The sequence below is a fragment of the Galeopterus variegatus genome, unplaced genomic scaffold (assembly GCF_000696425.1).
Source record: "Galeopterus variegatus unplaced genomic scaffold, G_variegatus-3.0.2 Scaffold355, whole genome shotgun sequence".
In the NCBI taxonomy this organism is placed as follows: domain Eukaryota; kingdom Metazoa; phylum Chordata; class Mammalia; order Dermoptera; family Cynocephalidae; genus Galeopterus; species Galeopterus variegatus.
In genome coordinates, this window is record NW_007726466.1 from 370,874 (window position 1) to 390,845 (window position 19,972).

The 19,972-nt window shown below is 38.6% G+C and overlaps 1 protein-coding gene across 1 annotated transcript in view; it reads right to left on the reverse strand.

The window, feature by feature from the left end:
* The window catches only part of GAP43 (growth associated protein 43), a 103,913-nt gene that overhangs the window by 29,009 nt on the left and 54,932 nt on the right, over positions 1–19,972 (reverse strand). Inside the window, exon 2 of the mRNA XM_008567899.1 lies at positions 16,836–17,448. Coding sequence (XP_008566121.1) covers positions 16,836–17,448 — 613 coding nt within the window. The remainder of the gene's footprint in view (positions 1–16,835; positions 17,449–19,972) is intronic.

The following is a 19,972-nucleotide window of genomic DNA, read 5'->3' on the forward strand; positions in this document are numbered from 1 at the left end:
TCCATGACAACATATAGTCACTTTTATACATCTACATCCCTCACAATGCCTAGTGCAGTACGGAAATTATACATATTAATAAATACAAGTTAAATGACAGGGAAATACAGTCCTTGGGACACCTGGGTTTATCTCCTCTACTCTGATGCTACCTGTGTGACCATGGACATATCACGCAACCTGAATCGCAGAACATGGTTCATCTTTCATTACAGCATATACATATGCAAACTCTCCTGGTGATTGTTCAAGGATAGTGGATCTCAATCTTTCTGTGTAATGGACCCACTAGAATATCTGATGAAAGACAAGGACACTCCCCCAAATTATCATCCAGTATAATATCTTGCTAATATCTTCAGGAGATTAAAGGACCCTGCAGTTCTCAGCCCATCCAGATCCCAGGTCTAGGTGATTTCTAAGTTTCCTTTCAGATCAAAGACTAGAATTGAAATTCAAGATGTGACAGTTTATAGCTGGTACCTACCTAGAAAGAATATATTAGCTATTTCCCTTAAGGAACCCCAACATTCTCGATTGAATCCCTAGATTGCAGTTTCTGAGGGACCAATTACATGAAGCCTAAATTAATCCTAACATCACTACCTGGTGGCTTTGGCTGGCTTCCAGTCTCAATAATTACTAATAACGTAAGGACTTGGTAATGTTGCTGAGCTTCAACGTAGGCCAAATAGAATAGTCTGACTCCCAGAAGAGACTGCAAATCATTGTGTATCTCTCTTGCTGGCCATAAATCAAGTCCTATTTGCACATTAATTTCCTCTACAAAATCAGAGGTGTAGCACCAAGGAAAAAAAAAGTTTCCCAGTAGCTTCGGTTAAAAGCCACATAAACAATAGCAACTTTCTATTAGGTACTTACTATGTATGTGTTCAATAAAACCACTATAGTAGGTACTTTACACATGACCTATTTAATACCATCAAACACCAAGTTTGGCAATGAGAATATATCACTTCACAATGATGAAACTGATGTTGAGTTGGCGGCACAGAGCTGTTTAGAGACTGAGCCTTTGATTCAAACATAGTCAGGTCCAATTCCAATACCCGCGATCATTCTCCTGCACTACAGGCCTCCAAGGGAGAGATGAGACTAAATCCGTGGCTGTTGTAATTCTCTGTCTACTGTTGCAGTATCCATTGAGTAATACACTTTATTTTTGCAGTACTTTATACTTTTTTTTGTCACCAAAAAACACACTGTTCTCTTTATTTATTGGATGAAGAATCTTTTCCACTAGCTATTTTACCCACAGGAAGATGACAGATGATCCTTGATTTTACCATCTCCATTTGAAGATCTGCCCAAAGGATCCCCATATGGGGAGAGGAGAGTAAGAGCATGAGAAGTAAGTACTTCAATTATCAGAAGAAAGGTTCTTTAAATATGTTCCATTATTAAATCCTCACAACTGTTTAATGGTAAATTCTTCTCTGCATCTTATAAATGAACAGATTGGGGGTTAAAGAAACCATTCAAGCCACACAATGAGAAACCTGCAATTGAATCCAGGACTGTCCTATTTCAAGACTGTTTCTTCATGAGGTGTTCTAAGTAAGAAATGTTTCTGCAATATGCCTTGGAATTTATAACTTATTAGTATGAAAATAGGCCTACATTTAAACTTGTGAGATAAGCTCAAGTTCTCTTTTCTTTTCCTGCCTGAAAGCAAGCAGAGGCAGTGCCTCTCGGTTTGCTGAGGCACTGCTGGCTGGGGACTGATGCTGCAGAAGGACTCAGACAATAGTGGCCGGTGGGTGGGGAGTCTCTCCTTGGGGAACCAGGCCCCATCTGCCACTTAGATCTGCTCAGAGACAGAAAATCCATTTGCCAAGGAAACCTTTAGGGCCTGCTATTTGTGAAGCCAAGAACAGAGAATGCTAGAGATGGAAGGTACCTTAAAACCATCTCCTTTTTCCAGTGAGGAAGGTAAATTTGCCTTGCCCATGGCCAGAGGGCTTGTGCACAGCTGAGCTACAGGGAACCATGTCTACCTCCTGGTAGCCAGCTCAGTGCCTTATTTCTGCTCTCACTGCCCCTCCAGTCCTGCTTCTCTCCATGTGTCATGCTTTCTGTCCTATTGCCCCTTCTGTCTCTTTTCTACCCTCTCTTCTTTCTCCACTTCTCCCTTTCTTATTCTTCCTGCCACCTCTGATACTTCCATTTCTGGTCCTCTTCTACTTCCTTTCTCCCACTTCCTACCCTATTTTTCTTCCCTTCCCTCTACTTTTCCTTTTCTCTTTTTAAGTGAAGAGGCCCCACCCACACGCCCGCTTGGTTCTTCCTAAGGGCCGACACTTCTTTTCACATTCTGACCAATTTTCCTTCTGAGGCAAACACCCTTATCCAGAGCATTGGGGTGTCGGGAGATATTCAGAAACAGGTCGTGGAAAGAAAATTGCTGATTTATAAAGTTTAAAGGAGTTGAGTTGCAAACAATAAATATGGTCACTTGCCTGGAGAATTCGTAGTTTTTTTGGTGGGGCTTCAAATTTGAAAAATGAAATGATTCATTCCTTTCCAAGCTGTTAGTGAAGAAAAACCTCTCCACAGGTGAAATTAATATTATTAGTCAGTCAGTGGCTGTCCATTGAGGACCTTCTAAGTGCTGTGCTCTATTCTGAGCACTGGGCATACTGTGCTGCCTTCAAGCAATGGCAACACTAGTGAGAGGGAGAGACAATAAACATATCACAGATAGGTAAATGCAGTCATTTTTGGCGCTGAGAATGCTATGCAGAAAATAAATTGGGTAATGTGGTAGAACTGAATGGCTGGCAAGAGAGGCACTAGTCTGATCCAATCGTCAGGAAAGTCTTTTCTGAGCACCTGACATTCAAATGGAGAGCTAAGTGCTAAGAGGCAGACAAGGGAAGGTCAAGGCAGAAAGCAAGTGCAAAGGCCCTGGGACAGAAGCAAGATGAATGCATTCAAGAGACAATAAGAAAGCCAGTATGACTAGAGAACGTGAAGAAGGGCAGAGTAGAAGGACATAAGATCAGCAAGATAAGCAGCAGTCAGATAACAGGAAGCCTTGTAGATTTAGATTTTATTCAGGTTGCAAAAGGTAAGCATTGGAAAATTTTATGTAGGGTATTGAAATAGACAGGTGTAAGTTTGTAGCTTTGTATGAGTGGTCTTCAGAGTAGTCTATTAGAAATTACAAGCCAAAGCCCCTCAAACCCTAAGCCTCTAATTATCATGACATTTTTGGACCTACTCCTTTATCCAACTGGGTTGTGTCACATTGTGATGTTAATCATTGAAGTGACATTTAGGATGTCAATCCCTGGAGGTAAATAAGAATTGGCCCCACTGCCCATGGGTATTTTTCTTTTGGGCATCTTTTTAAATAGAGGCACAAAGAGCTATAGTCCACTGGGGCTGAGGATTGGGAGAAGGAAAAGTTATAGATTTTTTGGAATTTTTGAGACAGTTTTGGGTTTGAACCTTCTAGAAGTCTTATTTTTGTGAATATTTCAAAATTACATAGATAAAATTCCTTAAGTAGTATCTCATCAGAAAGAATACGTTTTATACAATTATGTTCCAAACTGGAGTAGAACTAAAAAATATTACTGCATTATTAGACTGTTACTTCTTTTTAAAGTTCCAGAAGCCACGGATATAATTACTTTACTTAGCCTTGGTTTGTAATCCTGGGAGAGTCACCTAAATGCCATTTGTTTATGATTTGCACTACAAGCAAGTTCTTAGAATTTGAACAATTTCTATGATATATCTAAGATCATCTGTTTATAAAATAAACAATTCAAGCTAGGTACAGAGTAGATGTCTGCATGAATAGATGAGTTCTGAATTATGTTGAGTTTTAATCATACCCAAATTCAATATCTTATAAAATTGGCTTTAAGTTTAGAACAGTAATTTTCCATTATTATTAGTTAAAATGTCGAGGTTTTACTAAGATCCAGAAATAGTTTAATAGGTGATGGAGTTTGGATGTGTTGTCCCCTCCAAAACTGATGTGGAAATTTGATCCCCAATGTGGCAGTGTTGGGAGCTGTTTGAGTCATGGGGGAAGATCCCTCATGAATGGATTAATGCTCTCCCTAAGTGGGGGGATTAATGAGTGAGTTCTTGCTCTATTAGTTCCTGTGAGAGCTTGTTGTTTAAAAAGACCCTGGCACCGCCTCTCTCTCTTGCTTTCTCTCTCGCCATGTGATCTGCTTGTACCTGCCGGCTGCCTGCCACTTTCCACCATGAGTAGAAGCAGCCTGAGGCCCATGCCAGATGCAGCTGTCCCAGAATCATTAGCCAAATAAACCTCTCTTCTTTATAAATTACCCAGTCTCAGGTACTTCTGCTATAGCAACACAAAATGAACTAATAAGTACAGTAGGTTTGTAAGGGATTGTGGGATGGTGGAAAACCCAGATCTCTACCTAATCTCTGCAAAACAATCCAATTCCCAGAAAACACTTCTGAGGTGCTACTCTACAAAACTCTAGGGCTCTAGCAGCACAATTCAAAACTCACTGATTTAGGGTTTTAAACAAGGTTTTGAAAAATAAATTTTCCTTAGGTTTATTATTTGTAAAATATTATTTAGAAAATAAATTTTGTGTGGCTTTAATATCATTGGAACTAAAAATATAACATTGTTGGGGCCGGCCCGGTGGCGCACTGCTACAGTGTGCCACTTGGGAGCACGGTGGCGCTCCCGCTGAGGGTTCAGATCCCACATACAGACCAGTTCCCGCTCACTGGATGAGCGAGGTGCAGGAGCAACACCGAGGGTTGCGATCCCGTTGCCGGTCCCGGTCCAGTACGGGCGCGACACTGAGGGTTGCGATCCGTTGCCGGACACGAAAAAAGACAAAAAGGAAAAAAAAAATAATAAAATAAAAATAGAACATTGTTTAATTACCTAATACCATGTTTAGAGGTGACTCAGACCAATCCTATCTGTAACTAAACAATAGGACTATAAAATGAGTCAATTTTCTGTTGATCTTCTAAATACAACACATAATCTACTATGTAATCAATACGGCTGCAGTTACTATCCGTACTCATTGTGAAGACCAACTTACAGCAAATGGGTTGACTGATGACCATTTTGCTGGCCACATGAAGACTGTCAGGAGAAAAATTGCTTAAATTTGTTTTTCAAACTGCACTTCAGAGCTTAGAAATGATCCATTTAGAGGGGAGAGAGAGAAGCAGAGAATATCTCCAGCCATCTCCACTTCCCTGTACCATCCTCAAACAGAGCAGCTCTGCCTTGCAGTTTAGTTTGTGTACATATATGTATGCGTGTGTGTGTGTGTGTGTGTGTGTGTGTGTGTGTGTACTAAACACATCTGAACAAAGGTGTCCAGGGTAAAAATTTTGAAAACTTCTGTCTTCAATAATTAGATCCTACCCTCTGTGAAAATACTGTTTTACAATGTTCCTTCTTACACTAAAAGCATCATTCTCACTAAAAATTAGCATGAGGAAAGGAAAGGGCAACTCTTCCCTGTATTAGAGGTTTAAAAAGTCAGTGATGATCGCAATTCAATACAAATTCATCTCTGAAAAGATAAAAAGCCTTTCAACTCTTAAGAAGACACAGCTCAGATCACACTTTTGAGGGCAATGTATCCATTCATATAGTAGAAATTATTTTTTTAGTTGAATATGAGGTACACTTCTAAACTTTACCTTTTTCCTTAAACTTTAATAAGAGTACAATGCTCAACAGAAATGACGGCAAATGTTAAAACTATTTCTCATGGATCGCATATGTATTTATATAATTATGTGGTATTATAAATAAATATGTACTTTTATACTGATACATTATTTGGAAGTTTATGCTTACTGTTCTAGCATTTTAGAGATACTAAAAGTAAAATATATTGATTTAGGGTATGCTGGAGCTGGTTCACATTGGCTACTGAGAACAAACTGTTGGCATCAGTTTACCACCTGCTTGTCTAGTGACAACACATTGGTAGCCCGGAATTAGCCACGAAGGGAGTATTTACAGTAAAGAAATCAGTAAACACTACAAATCAGAGCTATTTGATTCTGTTTTGGTTTTTTTGGACAGCAAATTTACTTGCTTGCCACCATAGATATCTGATAAAATCATCATAAATAATTTATGTTTTCCTTTTTCTTTGATTGTTTGGTGTGTTTGGTTTTTTTGGACAGCAAATTTACTTGCTTGCCACCATAGATATCTGATAAAATCATCAAAAATAATTTATGTTTTCCTTTTTCTTTGATTGTTTGGTGTGTTTTTGTTTTTGTTTTTTTTACATTGTAACATATATCCAGGTGCAATCATCATGCACCTCAGAGCAAATGACCAGACAATAACTAAAATGAATACAGAGCAAGATTGGGGAAGAGAATATTATTCTATAATATCTGAAAATGTGATAAATGTTCCTCCCAACTCATATTTCAAATTAACCCTATGGCGGGGACTCCCAATGTGATAAACATGTAACCAGAGCCCCAGCTTAATCTTGACCATAAAACACAATTTTTTCATTTATTATATGATAGCTTTACCAAAAAAACCTGCTTTATCAGGATGTTAGGAAAATAGATAAGGATGTCTCCTCATAGTTTTTCAAAAGTAATATGTAATTTGACAACTGCACCAACCTTGTATCTATGACCACTATAATGTACTACAAATATAGTGGTGCATCTTAAATATCTACTTTTCTGCCCAGGTGAAAAGCATAAATGAAAAGCTAATCAGAAAGTGGCAAATTTTTGCTTCATTTTTCATCTTGTTTTTTTCTTTTTTTAGAAACTGGCAAGAAAGGGGAAACTGACTTCTATTTTCAAATAGAGGCCAAGTATTCATATGAACCTACTACAATTAAACAATTAATAGTAAAGGAGGAGGAAGGAGGGAAACAAAAATCTTCCACCACCACTTTTCCTTCTAAAAGGATTTGATTACACCAATAGGGAGAATGCTGTAACCCTACTGCTAAACTCTGGGTTTTCTTAGCTCTGTATAAATTATAATAGAGAGAGTTTCACAAAGTGGGGCCCTTTCTGTCTTTTTACCAAATACATGAGAGTTACTTCGACTTACAGTTTACATGTAAGGAACAATTTATTCAACCTTCCACTCATATGTTCCCTATGGTCTGTAGTCTGAATGGCTCCCAGGCTGTACATGAATAATGTTTGTATTACTGTGGGAAAGGATAACAGATAATAGGAGTGAGAAAGCCTATTTTCTGGTCTCAGTCCCAACGCCATTGATTTGGGAGCATATTAACAATTCATCCTATAGTGGAGCAGCAGCAGGCTCAGTAGACTCTTATATACCTTGCTAAGATCACTTAAATGTGTCAGATGAGAAAAGGGAGCCAAGGAAACCTGGCAGATTATTCCTTCCCTGGGTGTTCCTGTCACACACTGGCAAGAGCCAACCACAGGTCACTCATGGGGCTGGAATGAAATTAATCACCTGCTCTCAGAAGGGAGCAGCCTTGATTTCCTCTAGTTCTCAATATGTTTCTGAACATAATGCAAAATGGTCTATGAAGCCCTAAATGGTTTGAATTCTGGCAACCTCAGGGATGACGTATGGCCCTGAGTAACAACAAAACTTTCCTTCTCTATTCAGCTTCCAAAATAGCAAAAAGGTTGGCAGCACCACAGTTTTTTGTTTGAACAAGTGACTGCCTCCCTTTATCACTTAGAATCTGCATATAAAGTTGGAATGTGTCATAATATGGGCATTGTCAAGATCTTTTATAAATGATAGCAATTTTGACATCCTCTATCAAACATTTTTGTTTTATGAAAGGGTAAACTCACACCCAAAGAACCTAAGGTATTTACCTTCCCAAACTTTTAAGGCTACAATCCAGTCTCCTGGTTCAGTTTGGGACTTTCTCTACTGCATAATATTGTTTTCATTCTTAACTCATTCATCAATACTTATTAACTGCCTCTTATTCCCAAATCATTGTTATAGATGCAGGAGATTCAACAATAAACAAAACAGATCGTGGAGCTACCTACTTCTTCTACTGAGGGTTAATCTTAAATAGCTGCTGCTGAATTATGACTTGAATTCAATTACCTGTATTTTTGTGTTAATTTGAATGAAAGATGGTTTCTCATGTTTTTTAATAAAAGATATCCTTTTTCATTAGATACTTCTTGTCTTTCAAGACTCAGATGACGTAATCTAAACCAAAAAGTCTTCCTGGACAATCTTCCCCTAATTAGCCTAACCAGGATTTTAATTTTTAGACACTAAAAATTTCTGCATAGATAGTCTTAGTCCCAACACCTAGCTCTCCCTATCCTATTGTAGATTCACAAACACATCCTGGTGACCAGCAGAAAAAGGAGCTTTATTCTCCACACACACCCTCAAAGAGACAGAGCCGTTCTCTCCTCTTTTTGGCCTTCAGCGTGAAAGAAATGCATAGCTTTTAATTCTTCCAGATTTTCTCTAACAGCCTGGTCTCCTAGGCAGGCTTTTCCCCTACATATTTAATGTGCATATGTAAGTGTGTGTGTGTGTGTGTGTGTGTGTGTGTGTACACGCACATATGTGTCTATAAATTGGCAGAAGGGTATACTACAGGCATGGATACAGTTCTTCACCATATCTAAATTATATTCTTCATTTTTTCATACCCAAGGCAAGGGCAAACAGCAGATTTTTGAAGGAGTATAAAAATGTTCACCTTCACTCTCTCTGTGAAACACACACATCTATCATGCACCAGCAACAAGGGACCATTTTTAGATGAATGGTTTCTGGTTTCTATTCCAAAATCCAAAAGATTCTACCAACTTATACTGGAAAAACAAAAACAAAAAAACAGTCTTCAGAATTTACTTTCGTCATATACAAAGGTACTTCAAAAGGTCCATATGAGTTTTCAATTCCATTTTTCCACGAACTTTTTGAAGCACCAAGAAAGAACATTTATACTGAGCATGGTTCATAAAGAAAGGCACATAGCCTTCCTAGGGCACTTGGAAGGTTATCTCCCCTGAAGAGACCTTTAGAACTGCATTTTCCTCTCCAAATAGAATGGTGTGAGATGATCAAACTGAAATATTATCTCTTCCACAATCCTCTAATTTGTGATTTGAAGACTGAGACTATGTCAAAATTGCTGAGTAATTACATACCTTGTGTATCATCTACACTAACTTTTCTTGGGATGTTTGATAGCCCAATTCCAAACACTTAGGCCTGTTAACCAATTTTGCTAATGGTCAATGATCCAATTATTGTGAATATAGAGTTAAAAAATAAGAATTGGAGAAAAGTTGTATTATGCCTTATCCACATAATGTTTATATTTTAATGACAGTCGGACAAAATTTCAAAGGCTTATCAGATGTCTGTCACATGTGTCCATAACTCTACACAAGAATCGAAGGCTTTTTGAACTCTTGAAGCTGTTTTAATTACTTCAATAAAATAAGATGGCTATAAAAACAAATTAATAATGAATTAAGCCTAAGACAAAAGTAAAACTAATGACAGAAGATTATGGTCACCAAAGCTGTAGTTTGTCACCTCAGAGACAGGGATAGGAAGGCTATGAAGCAGGTGTTCAGTCATACCAGAAAACATCTTTAACTTTTTATTTTTAATCTCAAATGTAAGGTGGAGTTAGAAAACTCCACTGAGATTTCTTTGTTGTCTGCTGGGCCTCCATAAGCCTTCTTAGAGCTGACTCTTCCCAGATTCTTTGCCCTTCTATCCAAACTTCTCCACTATCAGCCCCACCCCACTAAACCCACTATCTAACAGTCAAAAAAAATAAGGGACAAGAGGAAAGTGAGGGTGGTTGGATAAGAGGCCAGATGCTCTACAGTTCAAAGATGCTTTCTTGGACTACCATTGTAAGTTTGTCTTTTGGAGCTGGAAGGCAGAGATGACCTAGTTGAACACACTTACTTTACAGATGTTGGAAATAAGCCTAAAGTGAAGAAAGGCTGGCCTGATATCATCAACAGAAACTGAACAAAAACCCATATCTCTTGATTTTAGATGGTGTTTAGTCTGTTATGCTGAAAACACACAGCTAAGGCACCAATACATCCTTTAAGATATTGGATCTATTAAAAATACAACATTATTTATCATCCTTATGAAAACAACTTGTCAATTCTTTTAAACAAATCCAAAAATAAATTATTTGCTCAGAGATCCAAGTCTTATTGCTGCAAGATCAATAACTGCTACAGCTTCTTTGAAAAAGGCCGTGGTTTCAAATTTTATTGATTACATGAATTGGTCTGAGGTTCAGCACCTGATTTAGTCATTATTTTTCAACATAAAATTCAAACATGACAAAGAAGGATGGTAAAAATTACACATCTTTTCAAACCTTTCCCACTTCTTTATACATGCTATAAACCATGTAATCTTCAGAGATCTCCAAGGGCATGGTTCTTGCAGCTGTAAGCAGCACCACTTGCTTCCTTCTTCCCTTCCATTCATATCTAGTTATAGAATGTTTTCATTCTTTACTTAATGAAGCTTTGATTATGAGAACAAAATAAGAGTGATGACCACTAGTGCTTTCTAGTCCATTAAATTGAGAGCTCTGCTCTCTCTCCATGTTTAGCCAAATGGACTCACTATGTCAGCTTTGCTGTTCTTATTTCTTCCTTCTCCTCTTTATAATACTTCTGGGATTGTGTGTATGTGCTGTGTGTGTGTGTGTATGTGTAAAGAGAAAAAAGGAAAATATTTGATGAATTTGTACTAATACATAGAAAGTATTCTATTTTTTAAGAAATATTGCTTGATTTTAGTTCCAAATATAGTTTCACAGCTTTAAAATTGGGGGAGTTATTTACATGCCTTTCTGTTTATTAGCTTCTGTTTATTACATCCCCTTTCTTTTATAAGGGGATAGTAACAATTTAACGAGCTATAAAAGAATGCATAAAAGGTCTCAACAATATGAGTTGCTTGACTCTAAAACACATTTTTGCATATTATCTTTTGTATGCTTACTTTTTTTTTTTTAACTAAAGAGACTGTGATTGCTCCCCAATTGGTCTCTTCTATTAAGTTCTTTAATGTTTTAGTTATAAATATAAAGGTACCAGGTCCTTTGGAAATAAAACACATTTTTGCATATTATCTTTTGTATGCTTACTTTTTTTTTTTTAACTAAAGAGACAGTGATTGCTCCCCAATTGGTCTCTTCTATTAAGTTCTTTAATGTTTTAGTTATAAATATAAAGGTACCAGGTCCTTTGGAAATGTAAAGGGGAGGAAAAGATCTAAACAAGAATGTAAAAAAGATACTAATTCTGATAAGCAAAATTTAGGGTAGCCTACAATAAGTAATATGACTTTTATTTGACTGAGATCTGAAAATCTCGATTTCTAATTTTCAGTTCCTTGTAACATATTTGATGGAGTCTGTAATATCTCCTGTTAAGAACAATCAATTTTAACTGATCTGTATAGCTTTCTTAGGCCCTAATAAAACAGCACTCAAAGCATTTTTTAACTAAAGACCTAAGACTCAGTACTAGTTTAATATTCCCAGTAATTCTGGGATGATAGAGCTATGAACGAATTATGATCAGGGAATGGTAGTTAATGTACACCCATCTGTAAACGTGATCACTAACAATTCCCAGACAAGAGTCTGGAGTAGCCATTTATACAAATGATCTTAGATTAGAACATGATGTTGGGTTCGTCAGACATCTCTATAGTACTTGTACAGGTGTTGGGGTTTGGCGTGTGATCTCTACAATCAGACTGTCAGAGTTCAGCTTCTGGTTCAGCACTTGCTAGCTGTTGAAAATGGTTAAGTGACATAAACTCTCTAAACCTCAGATTCCTCATCAGTGAAAAAGGAAGAGGAAAGTACAATACTTACACACAGAGTGGCTATGATGATTAAATGCAATAATGCCCACACAGCTCTTAATGGAGGGCCTGGCACTTAATAAATGCTACCTATTATTGGACTTCTGTATTTTAACCCTTGAAAAAAAAAAAAAAACTTAAAAAACCAACTATCTTAGCCCCTCCTCTAAAAGATGAGACACAACTGAGGCCCAGAAAAGCAAGATCTTAGATCTTGCCTAAGATCTCACAGCTGATTGGTAGAAATATTGAGACTAAAACCCTGGTCTCCTTATTCCAGTTCAACATTCTTTCCCTCTGTATTATCTTACAGGGCATGTAGGACAGAGAATGCCTAGGAACGTCCTGGTTGGTATTTCCCAGTAATAATCAGAAATTTTCACAACTGCTAGAATGAAAAAAAGAGAGAGAGAATGAGAGAGAAAGAATAAAGGAATGGAAATAAAATCTAACACCTTAAAAGATAGCTAAAGAACTGTAGGGCTAAAGTCAAGGTGAGTATTTAGAGGTCTATCAGTTTGGCCCCTGTTTTGTCACTGACTGTGTCTGTAGACAGAATACCCATTTACTTTGCCCCTATTCTCAGAACACAAAAATAGAAAGAATAATATTATCAAATGCCACTGGGTTGTTGTCAAGAAAAGCCAATAAAAATGATTACTCTAGCAGTATAAAAATGCTCCATAAAAGCTTAATAATCAACAGTATTTAAGCAGTATACAATTGAACATCTGACAGGGTGCCCATGTTTTATAAACAGCATTTGCGGACTTTCACAACCCAAATATTCACTCTTTATGAGTTGTATATAAATTAGGAAAGTGGCTGAAACCACATTTCAAACCAAAACCTCTTATGAGGCACCCTACCAAATAAGTGTAAATATCCTCAGGAAATCTCACATCTAACACACAGCTCAGTGGAAGCAGATCTGTCTTTTGGAGAACTAAAAAAGTGGATAGTTACCTAGGGCCTTAGGAAAATACTATTCTGGGAAACATAAAAAGTTTTGCCAAATCTAGAAATATAAGCTAGGTATTTCATTTTTTACACGTAATTATCATTCTGGAAATTATAAATTTCATCTATTCTTTTTGCTAACAGTTTGGCTATCAAGACACATTATAAAAAACATTTTTATAGCATGCGTCAAACTTCTTCTTGACCACTGAAGCACTGTCTCATTCATATTTTTTCCCAAAGTGCACTGGCATATAGAAGTACTCCATACCTATTTACAGAATTTAATTCAGATTATTAATATGATTGTTTTCAATGCCACTCCCTAAATTTTGTCCTACCCCCACTACAATATGAGAGCTTCTTAAAGTCAGAAATCATACCTTATTCATCTTTGTAACCCCAATACCTAGAACAACAGAAAGTTAATATAAATGAAAGAGAAAAAGGAAGGAAAAACAGAAGAAAGGAAGAGAAGGAGCAAGAAGGAGGGGAGCGAAATAGGAAAAAAGGAAGGAGAGAGAGAGGTAGGGAGACACTAAGTTAATTTTTCTATTCAAACAGAGAATGCAAATGAAAACCCCCCTGTTTCCCAGATCATTATTGATGACTCCAATGTGAAAGATGCTATGAGACCATGAAAATAAAATGTAGCCATGATCAACACAGAGACAATCTAGGTGATTTGAGTTACACTCCCTAATAGTATCAATCAGACTAGTAGTCTATGGAAGCCACCCAGTCAATACCACTGTCAGCCACCTGGATGGGTCACCTTGTCAATACCACATCACTAAATATGGCCACAGCAGAAATTTTGGAGTCTTCTGTGGGGGGGGGAAGTCAGTACGCCACCATGAAAAAGAGACATAGCAGAGAATTCCCTCACTAAGAGCCAATGAGCACAGTGACACTGATCAGCAGGAGACACCAAGAACATAACCACTAAACAGAGCTTGAAAGTCCTCTTCTCATGGATGAAGGAGGGCAATGTCCTAGAGATGTTTTAAGCACTCCTCTTCCAATAAAGAATTATCATCAGAAATGCACTGAAGTCTTTTGGTCATAGGCACATCGAGAACTGGACAGGCAGAAGGGCGAAGCAAGGAGAGGGAGATATATAGTTGGGAGGATTTAAAAAAATAAACTAACCAAGTTCAGAAGACCTAATGCAAATGGTATCCACTTGTAAAAAACCCATATATTGTAAAAGAATAAAAATAAATAATATATTTACAGCTTACAAAGCATTTCCATATTTATTAAAGCAATTGTCAGATCTGATCTGAAATTTTTACCCTTTTGCTGACAGATATTATTTTCTTAGATTCTCTCTTTTGACTTATTTTGCCCCCCACCCTCACTGCATCCTCTTAGATTATCTCTCTAAGCCCTTCCAGGCAACCATAGCATCATAAAACAACCCATGCTGCCATCCATTTCCAAACAGTACAGCCCAATTGAAAACATTGCTATTTTAACCTGGATTAGGATGAAGTCCAATGGGAGATAGAATAAATGAGGTACATGCCCCCTGGGAATTTGAGCCTGATATGATGTGATAAATCTCCTTGTCACCTCTAGTTTCTGTGATTCCATGAGATTCACCACAACTGAGTAATTTGTGCTTGTCACATACAGCAGACAAGGCTCATAGATCACTCAGTATAGAAAGAAACTACAGGCTGCATTTCAGAATCTAACCAAGAGGATAATACCTACCCAAAGCTAAGAAACAATGTAAAATAAATCACTCTTTGTGATTGCCTTCAAGTTGAACCTCACCTGCACTTTCAATCACTTTTCAGTGCACATAATACAAACTGAATAATTGAGACATTTTTCAGTCGGAATTTGTAAAATTTAGGACAGAGCATGATCTCTATTGGCTTTCACTAACCAGGCATATTTTTAATCAAATAAATAAATAAACAGAGTAAGCATAGTTGCAGGAGGAATATATGAATGAATGAACAAATGATTATAAACTAAACTTAGTCAATTTTCATTCATTCAATATTTGACATTTATTGAGCACTTAAACATATAAAATATTTTATCAATTCATTTGGAATTATCATAACTTGAAAACTAATAAAATGGGATTTCCTTAAGAATATATACTAGACTTTTCATTGATTCAATAAGTCCTTCTTTTTATTAGTCCAAGCCATGGGTATATACATAAAGTCATATTATGTTTTTGTGTCTATATTCAAAATTTTAGAAATTCCAGTTAAAAAAATATGGTCTCAGCAATGTAAAATATTTTTTGTATTTAAAAACATGATGATAAAATTTATGAAATGACATGATAGGTAATCTGTCCATAAGCAAACTGATTTCCAGACATCATATTTGAGGCTTGAACCCTAAACCTAATAAAAAAGTAGTTACCATGGTTGGTTTTGCTGAGTAAATTAAAACCAACATGCCATTCTTTCTCACGTACCTTACCTTTTCCGAGGGAAAGATTCCCATCTTCTTAACCTCAAGGTCTGGCCCCTGGGGCAGGTATGTAGTTAGAATAAAGATTTAAAATCAGTCACTGGTAAAAAGAAAAATGGGGTTTATCTGGATCTATGGTATTAGAGTATGCTAATAACAATGATAATATAATCTAGGTTACTGAAGAATATTAGGAATCAGATGAAAGAAATAAAACTGAAAATGTCTAGAATAACCATCTATCATCCCGTAGTATCTAATTTGAAGAAATGGATACTTTCTCAATCTGATAGTCAGATGTCAAAACATTTCCTAGACCACTCTCATGGACGAGGTCCTCTCCAAAGGGCACACTGTGGTCCAGGCCATATTTGGATCTTGGTTACATCACGGGTTAAATCCACAGGATTCTAAAAGTGTAAGCCCAACCTTCTAATTTGGCACAGTTGCGACTTTATCTTTAAGAATCTTTGGAGTTAAAAGGTATTCGTGGGTCACACTAGACTATAGAAAGACCTTGGAGATCGCTGGGCTCCTTCACCACTGTGGGTAGGTTGGGGTGGGGGTGATCTAATCTCTAGGTGTGAAGTTCTGTTAAATTTATCTTGCTCCGGGAATGTTTTATTCCAATTCTGCACAGGCTGTCTGGAAAATAACAATGAAAACACTCCAATTCGGCTCCAAAATGATGAGGATCCAGTACCTTTTCATAGTCATAGGCAACCCTCAATTATTTATGCATATGGTGGAAAGTAGTGTCTTCAGTAATAAAATGATAATTTATGTTTGACTTCACGACAAGTTCTATATTTGGGGCTTTTCTTTTGTTTTTGGCAACATCAACAGACTTATTTTCCTAATTATGTTTGACCCCAATTAATGTTATAATTAACATTCTCTGAGCAAACGCACACTACTCACCAATTGATGGTGGGGAGAATGCCCAGAAACATATTGTGGGATAAGGAAAGGTGGTCTGAGATCATGTTTTTGCTGCAGGCAATTCACACACTAAATAATCAGGATCAATAAGGAATTGGCTGTATTTATACCAGGCACTTCCTAGAGCCAAATAATCACATTAGCTAATTCCCCTCCATAAAATATATGTAGCCTCCGTAATTACTTATTAAACTAAGTCTATCAGCACATTAGCTAATTCCCCTCCATAAAATATATGTAGCCTCCGTAATTACTTATTAAACTAAGTCTTATTAACCGTAATTACTTATTAAACTAAGTCTATCAGCACACAAAACATTTCTTTTTAACCAGGATTATCTGGTTTGACTGTTTCTATCAATCCAATTAAGATCATTGCCAGATCTTTCTAGCAGTGGCTGCTACACGGACCTGCCTGAGTTCTCTCTGAGGCTTGGAGATAGTCGGGAACGTCACCTCAGCGCTCAGTCCTGCCACTCTGGGGACTGACGCAGGCCTTCCCTTGGTTTCCTGAAAACGCCTTCCGGCCTGTTTCTCTGTCCCCTGACGGCGCAGGGCCCCGGCCGCCCCCCAGCGCCTCTGCCCCCGCGCCGCTCACCTATCTGCGCTTCGGCTCGGCCGCTCTCGGCGGTCTCCGTCGGAGGCTGGGCCGTTGCCTTGGCAGCAGCGTCCTCCGCAGCAGGGGGCGTGGCGGCAGCAGCAGTGACAGCGGCAGGCACGTCGGCTTGTTTAGGCTCCTCCTCGGCGGGGGCGTCGTCGGCCTTGGAGGACGGCGAGTTCTCGGCGGGAGCTTTGGCGGCGCTCTCTGTCCCCGCAGAGCCGGCCTTCTCCTCGGAGGGGGCGGCAGCCGGGGGCGCCGCCTGGCCCGGGGCAGCGTCAGGGGCGCCGTCGCCTTTCTTCTCCTCGGAAGGGGCTTCTCCTGCCAGGCCGCTCTCCTCAGGCTTGGCGGCGCCGGGGGCCGGGGCCGCCTCGCGGGGAGCGGCGCCTTCTCCGTCCTTCTTCTCTCCCCCGTCGGCCGCGGGGGCTTCGTCCTTCTTCTCGCCGGCCTGGGCCTCCGCAGCGCGGGCGTCCCCCTTCTTCTCTCCTTTGAGCTTTTTCCGTGTTATGTGTCCGCGGAAGCTCGCCTGAATTTTGGTCGCGGCCTTATGAGCTTTATCTTCCGGTTTGACGCCATCTTGTTCGATCTTTTGGTCCTCATCATTTTTTTCAACCTTTGTGGAGGAAAGAGAAAAAAGAGAAGAGCTTGAGGGATGGTGTCCTTTTCTTTCGAGTCACAGCATTTGACAAATATTTATTGGGTGGTTCTTTCAGTGTCAGGCACGGTACTGGGAGTTAAGGATTCAGCCACACCCTGGAAGTTCAGATCAAGCCTCCTGTCTCTCCCATGCATTTTGTGGGAAGACTAATGTCCTTTTGCCCTTTCAGAATCTCTGGCATTATTTTATATGTATTTCCTTTCTCCAGCTCAGTGTTTTCTACAGCCAAACTTAAGCCAGCCTTTATTTAGAGATGTATCTTGAAAATTTAAATCGCAGTCACCCTAGGTTTTAATCAAAGAGCCCTGGAAAGTACTCGGGTTTCAGAGTTTCTGAGAGGGCCTCTGTGCAAAACTTTATGGTTTAAAAAATGTTATGCAACACTCTTTTTTTCCACCAATATTTTAAGCCTGATAAGGAAATTAATAGATTCGAAGGCAAAGAGTATAATAAAGGTTTAGACAATAAATCTCATCAGAATTTTATACAAAATGCAAATGAGTTCCAGGGCTTTGAGAGATTCGTTCAGAATGTGACAACTCAGAATGCTGGTCACAGAATGATTTCTAACTTTCTCCTGTGTGTAGCATAACTCGTAATAAATATACCAGGTCTTCAAAATTTGAATACAGAAAGTGGTCATTATTCTTGAGTTAAAAAAAAAAAGAAATAGGAAACACTTTCCACTTTTGAAAAAGTGGGATATATTCTCTAAATCACAATTTCTCATTCCCAAAGCAATTTAAACCTAAAATTAGTTCTATATTAAAACAACTATTTAGAAAGGCACAGACTAGACATGGGTGCCAAGACTGTGGGACCAGTGTCACATGAACAATACAGGAATATAAGAAATGCAAGAGAGGAAGGGGTGGGCAGGAAAGGAGAGAACCATGAAAGACCGAAGTCAGGAAATAGAGGTGAAGCCAATCTCAGAAGAACCAGGTACCCAAATGGGGGAACACACTCAAAAAGGTGCTTAAAGTATTCCATTGTTGGAGAATTTCTAAGAAAGTTACAATTTTAGAGTCCTCTTTTCTCTGTAAGAAAACAAAGAAAAGGGGATGAAACCCTTAAAAAGCTGGAAAACACAAAAAGGAAGCTGAGAGTCTGCATGATATGAAGAAAGAAACTACATGGATAAAGGAAGAGCTCCTCTCAATTCTCTCCCCCCGCCAAATTTCTCAGCGCATTTGCAACTTTGACTTTCCAAATGATCAGGATTTAAGTTTCCATGCACAGCGTCTATGTTTAAACAACTATTTAGAAAGGCACAGACTAGACATGGGTGCCAAGACTGTGGGACCAGTGTCACGTGAACAATACAGGAATATAAGAAATGCAAGAGAGGAAGGGGTGGGCAGGAAAGGAGAGAACCATGAAAGACAGAAGTCAGGAAATAGAGGTGAAGCCAATCTCAGAAGAACCAGGTACCCAAATGGGGGAACACACTCAAAAAGGTGCTTAAAGTATTCCTCAGGCTTGCAGCCCTTCCCGGACAAGCTGGGGGACTCTTAACATCATTAGGGATACAGGGAAACTGGATTTTAGAGATTGGTTAAAGGAAACAATACAGATTTTTCAGGTAGAGGGAAAGAGACAAGGAGGGAAGAGGAAGGGAAGGGAGGAGAGGGGAAAAGAAAGGAAAATACAGGGAAGAAACTTGCCTAAGAGGCCAGACATAAGTGATTGGACAGAAACCCAGAAACAAATATATTTTGAGTAAACACTGGCTTTTACGCTTGATAATGCTGGATTGTGTGTGTGTGTCTTTCCTTTGTACTTGTAATTGATTCTATTAATATAGTTTAAACTACAGGTAATTTTCTGGTAAAATTTCTTTCACAGTACTAAAGGTAACTGGATTGAAAGTGTATTTTGTTGAGGGTGGAGACAAGGAGAAAAATAACGTTTTCCAAGACTGGCTTTGGGCATAGCCCCAAAGTGTCAGGCCCCTTCGACCTTTCCCAACTAGAAACAGAAGAGCTAACTTAAGACAAAGGACATTTGAGCTGAGAGAAACGAGATCACTCAGTACACTCAACACAATACTTGCAGTTTCTAAAAGAGAAAGACATATCCCTGAAAAATTATGTGACTTGCCTAAATTCACGCAGTGAGTGAGTGAGTGGCCCAGACTGTACTTGAGCTCACAATCTCTCCTGTCTCACCCACTACCTTTCCCAACTAGAAACAGAAGAGCTAACTTAAGACAAAGGACATTTGAGCTGAGAGAAATGAGATCACTCAGTACACTCAACACAATACTTGCAGTTTCTAAAAGAGAAAGACATATCCCTGAAAAATTATATGACTTGCCTAAATTCACGCAGTGAGTGAGTGAGTGGCCCAGACTGTACTTGAGCTCACAATCTCTCCTGTCTCACCCACTCCAAGTCCAATTTTATTGCATCACTGACCTGGAGGAGCTTGTAATTTCTGGTAGGAGATAATCCATAAGGCATCATGTCAACATTCT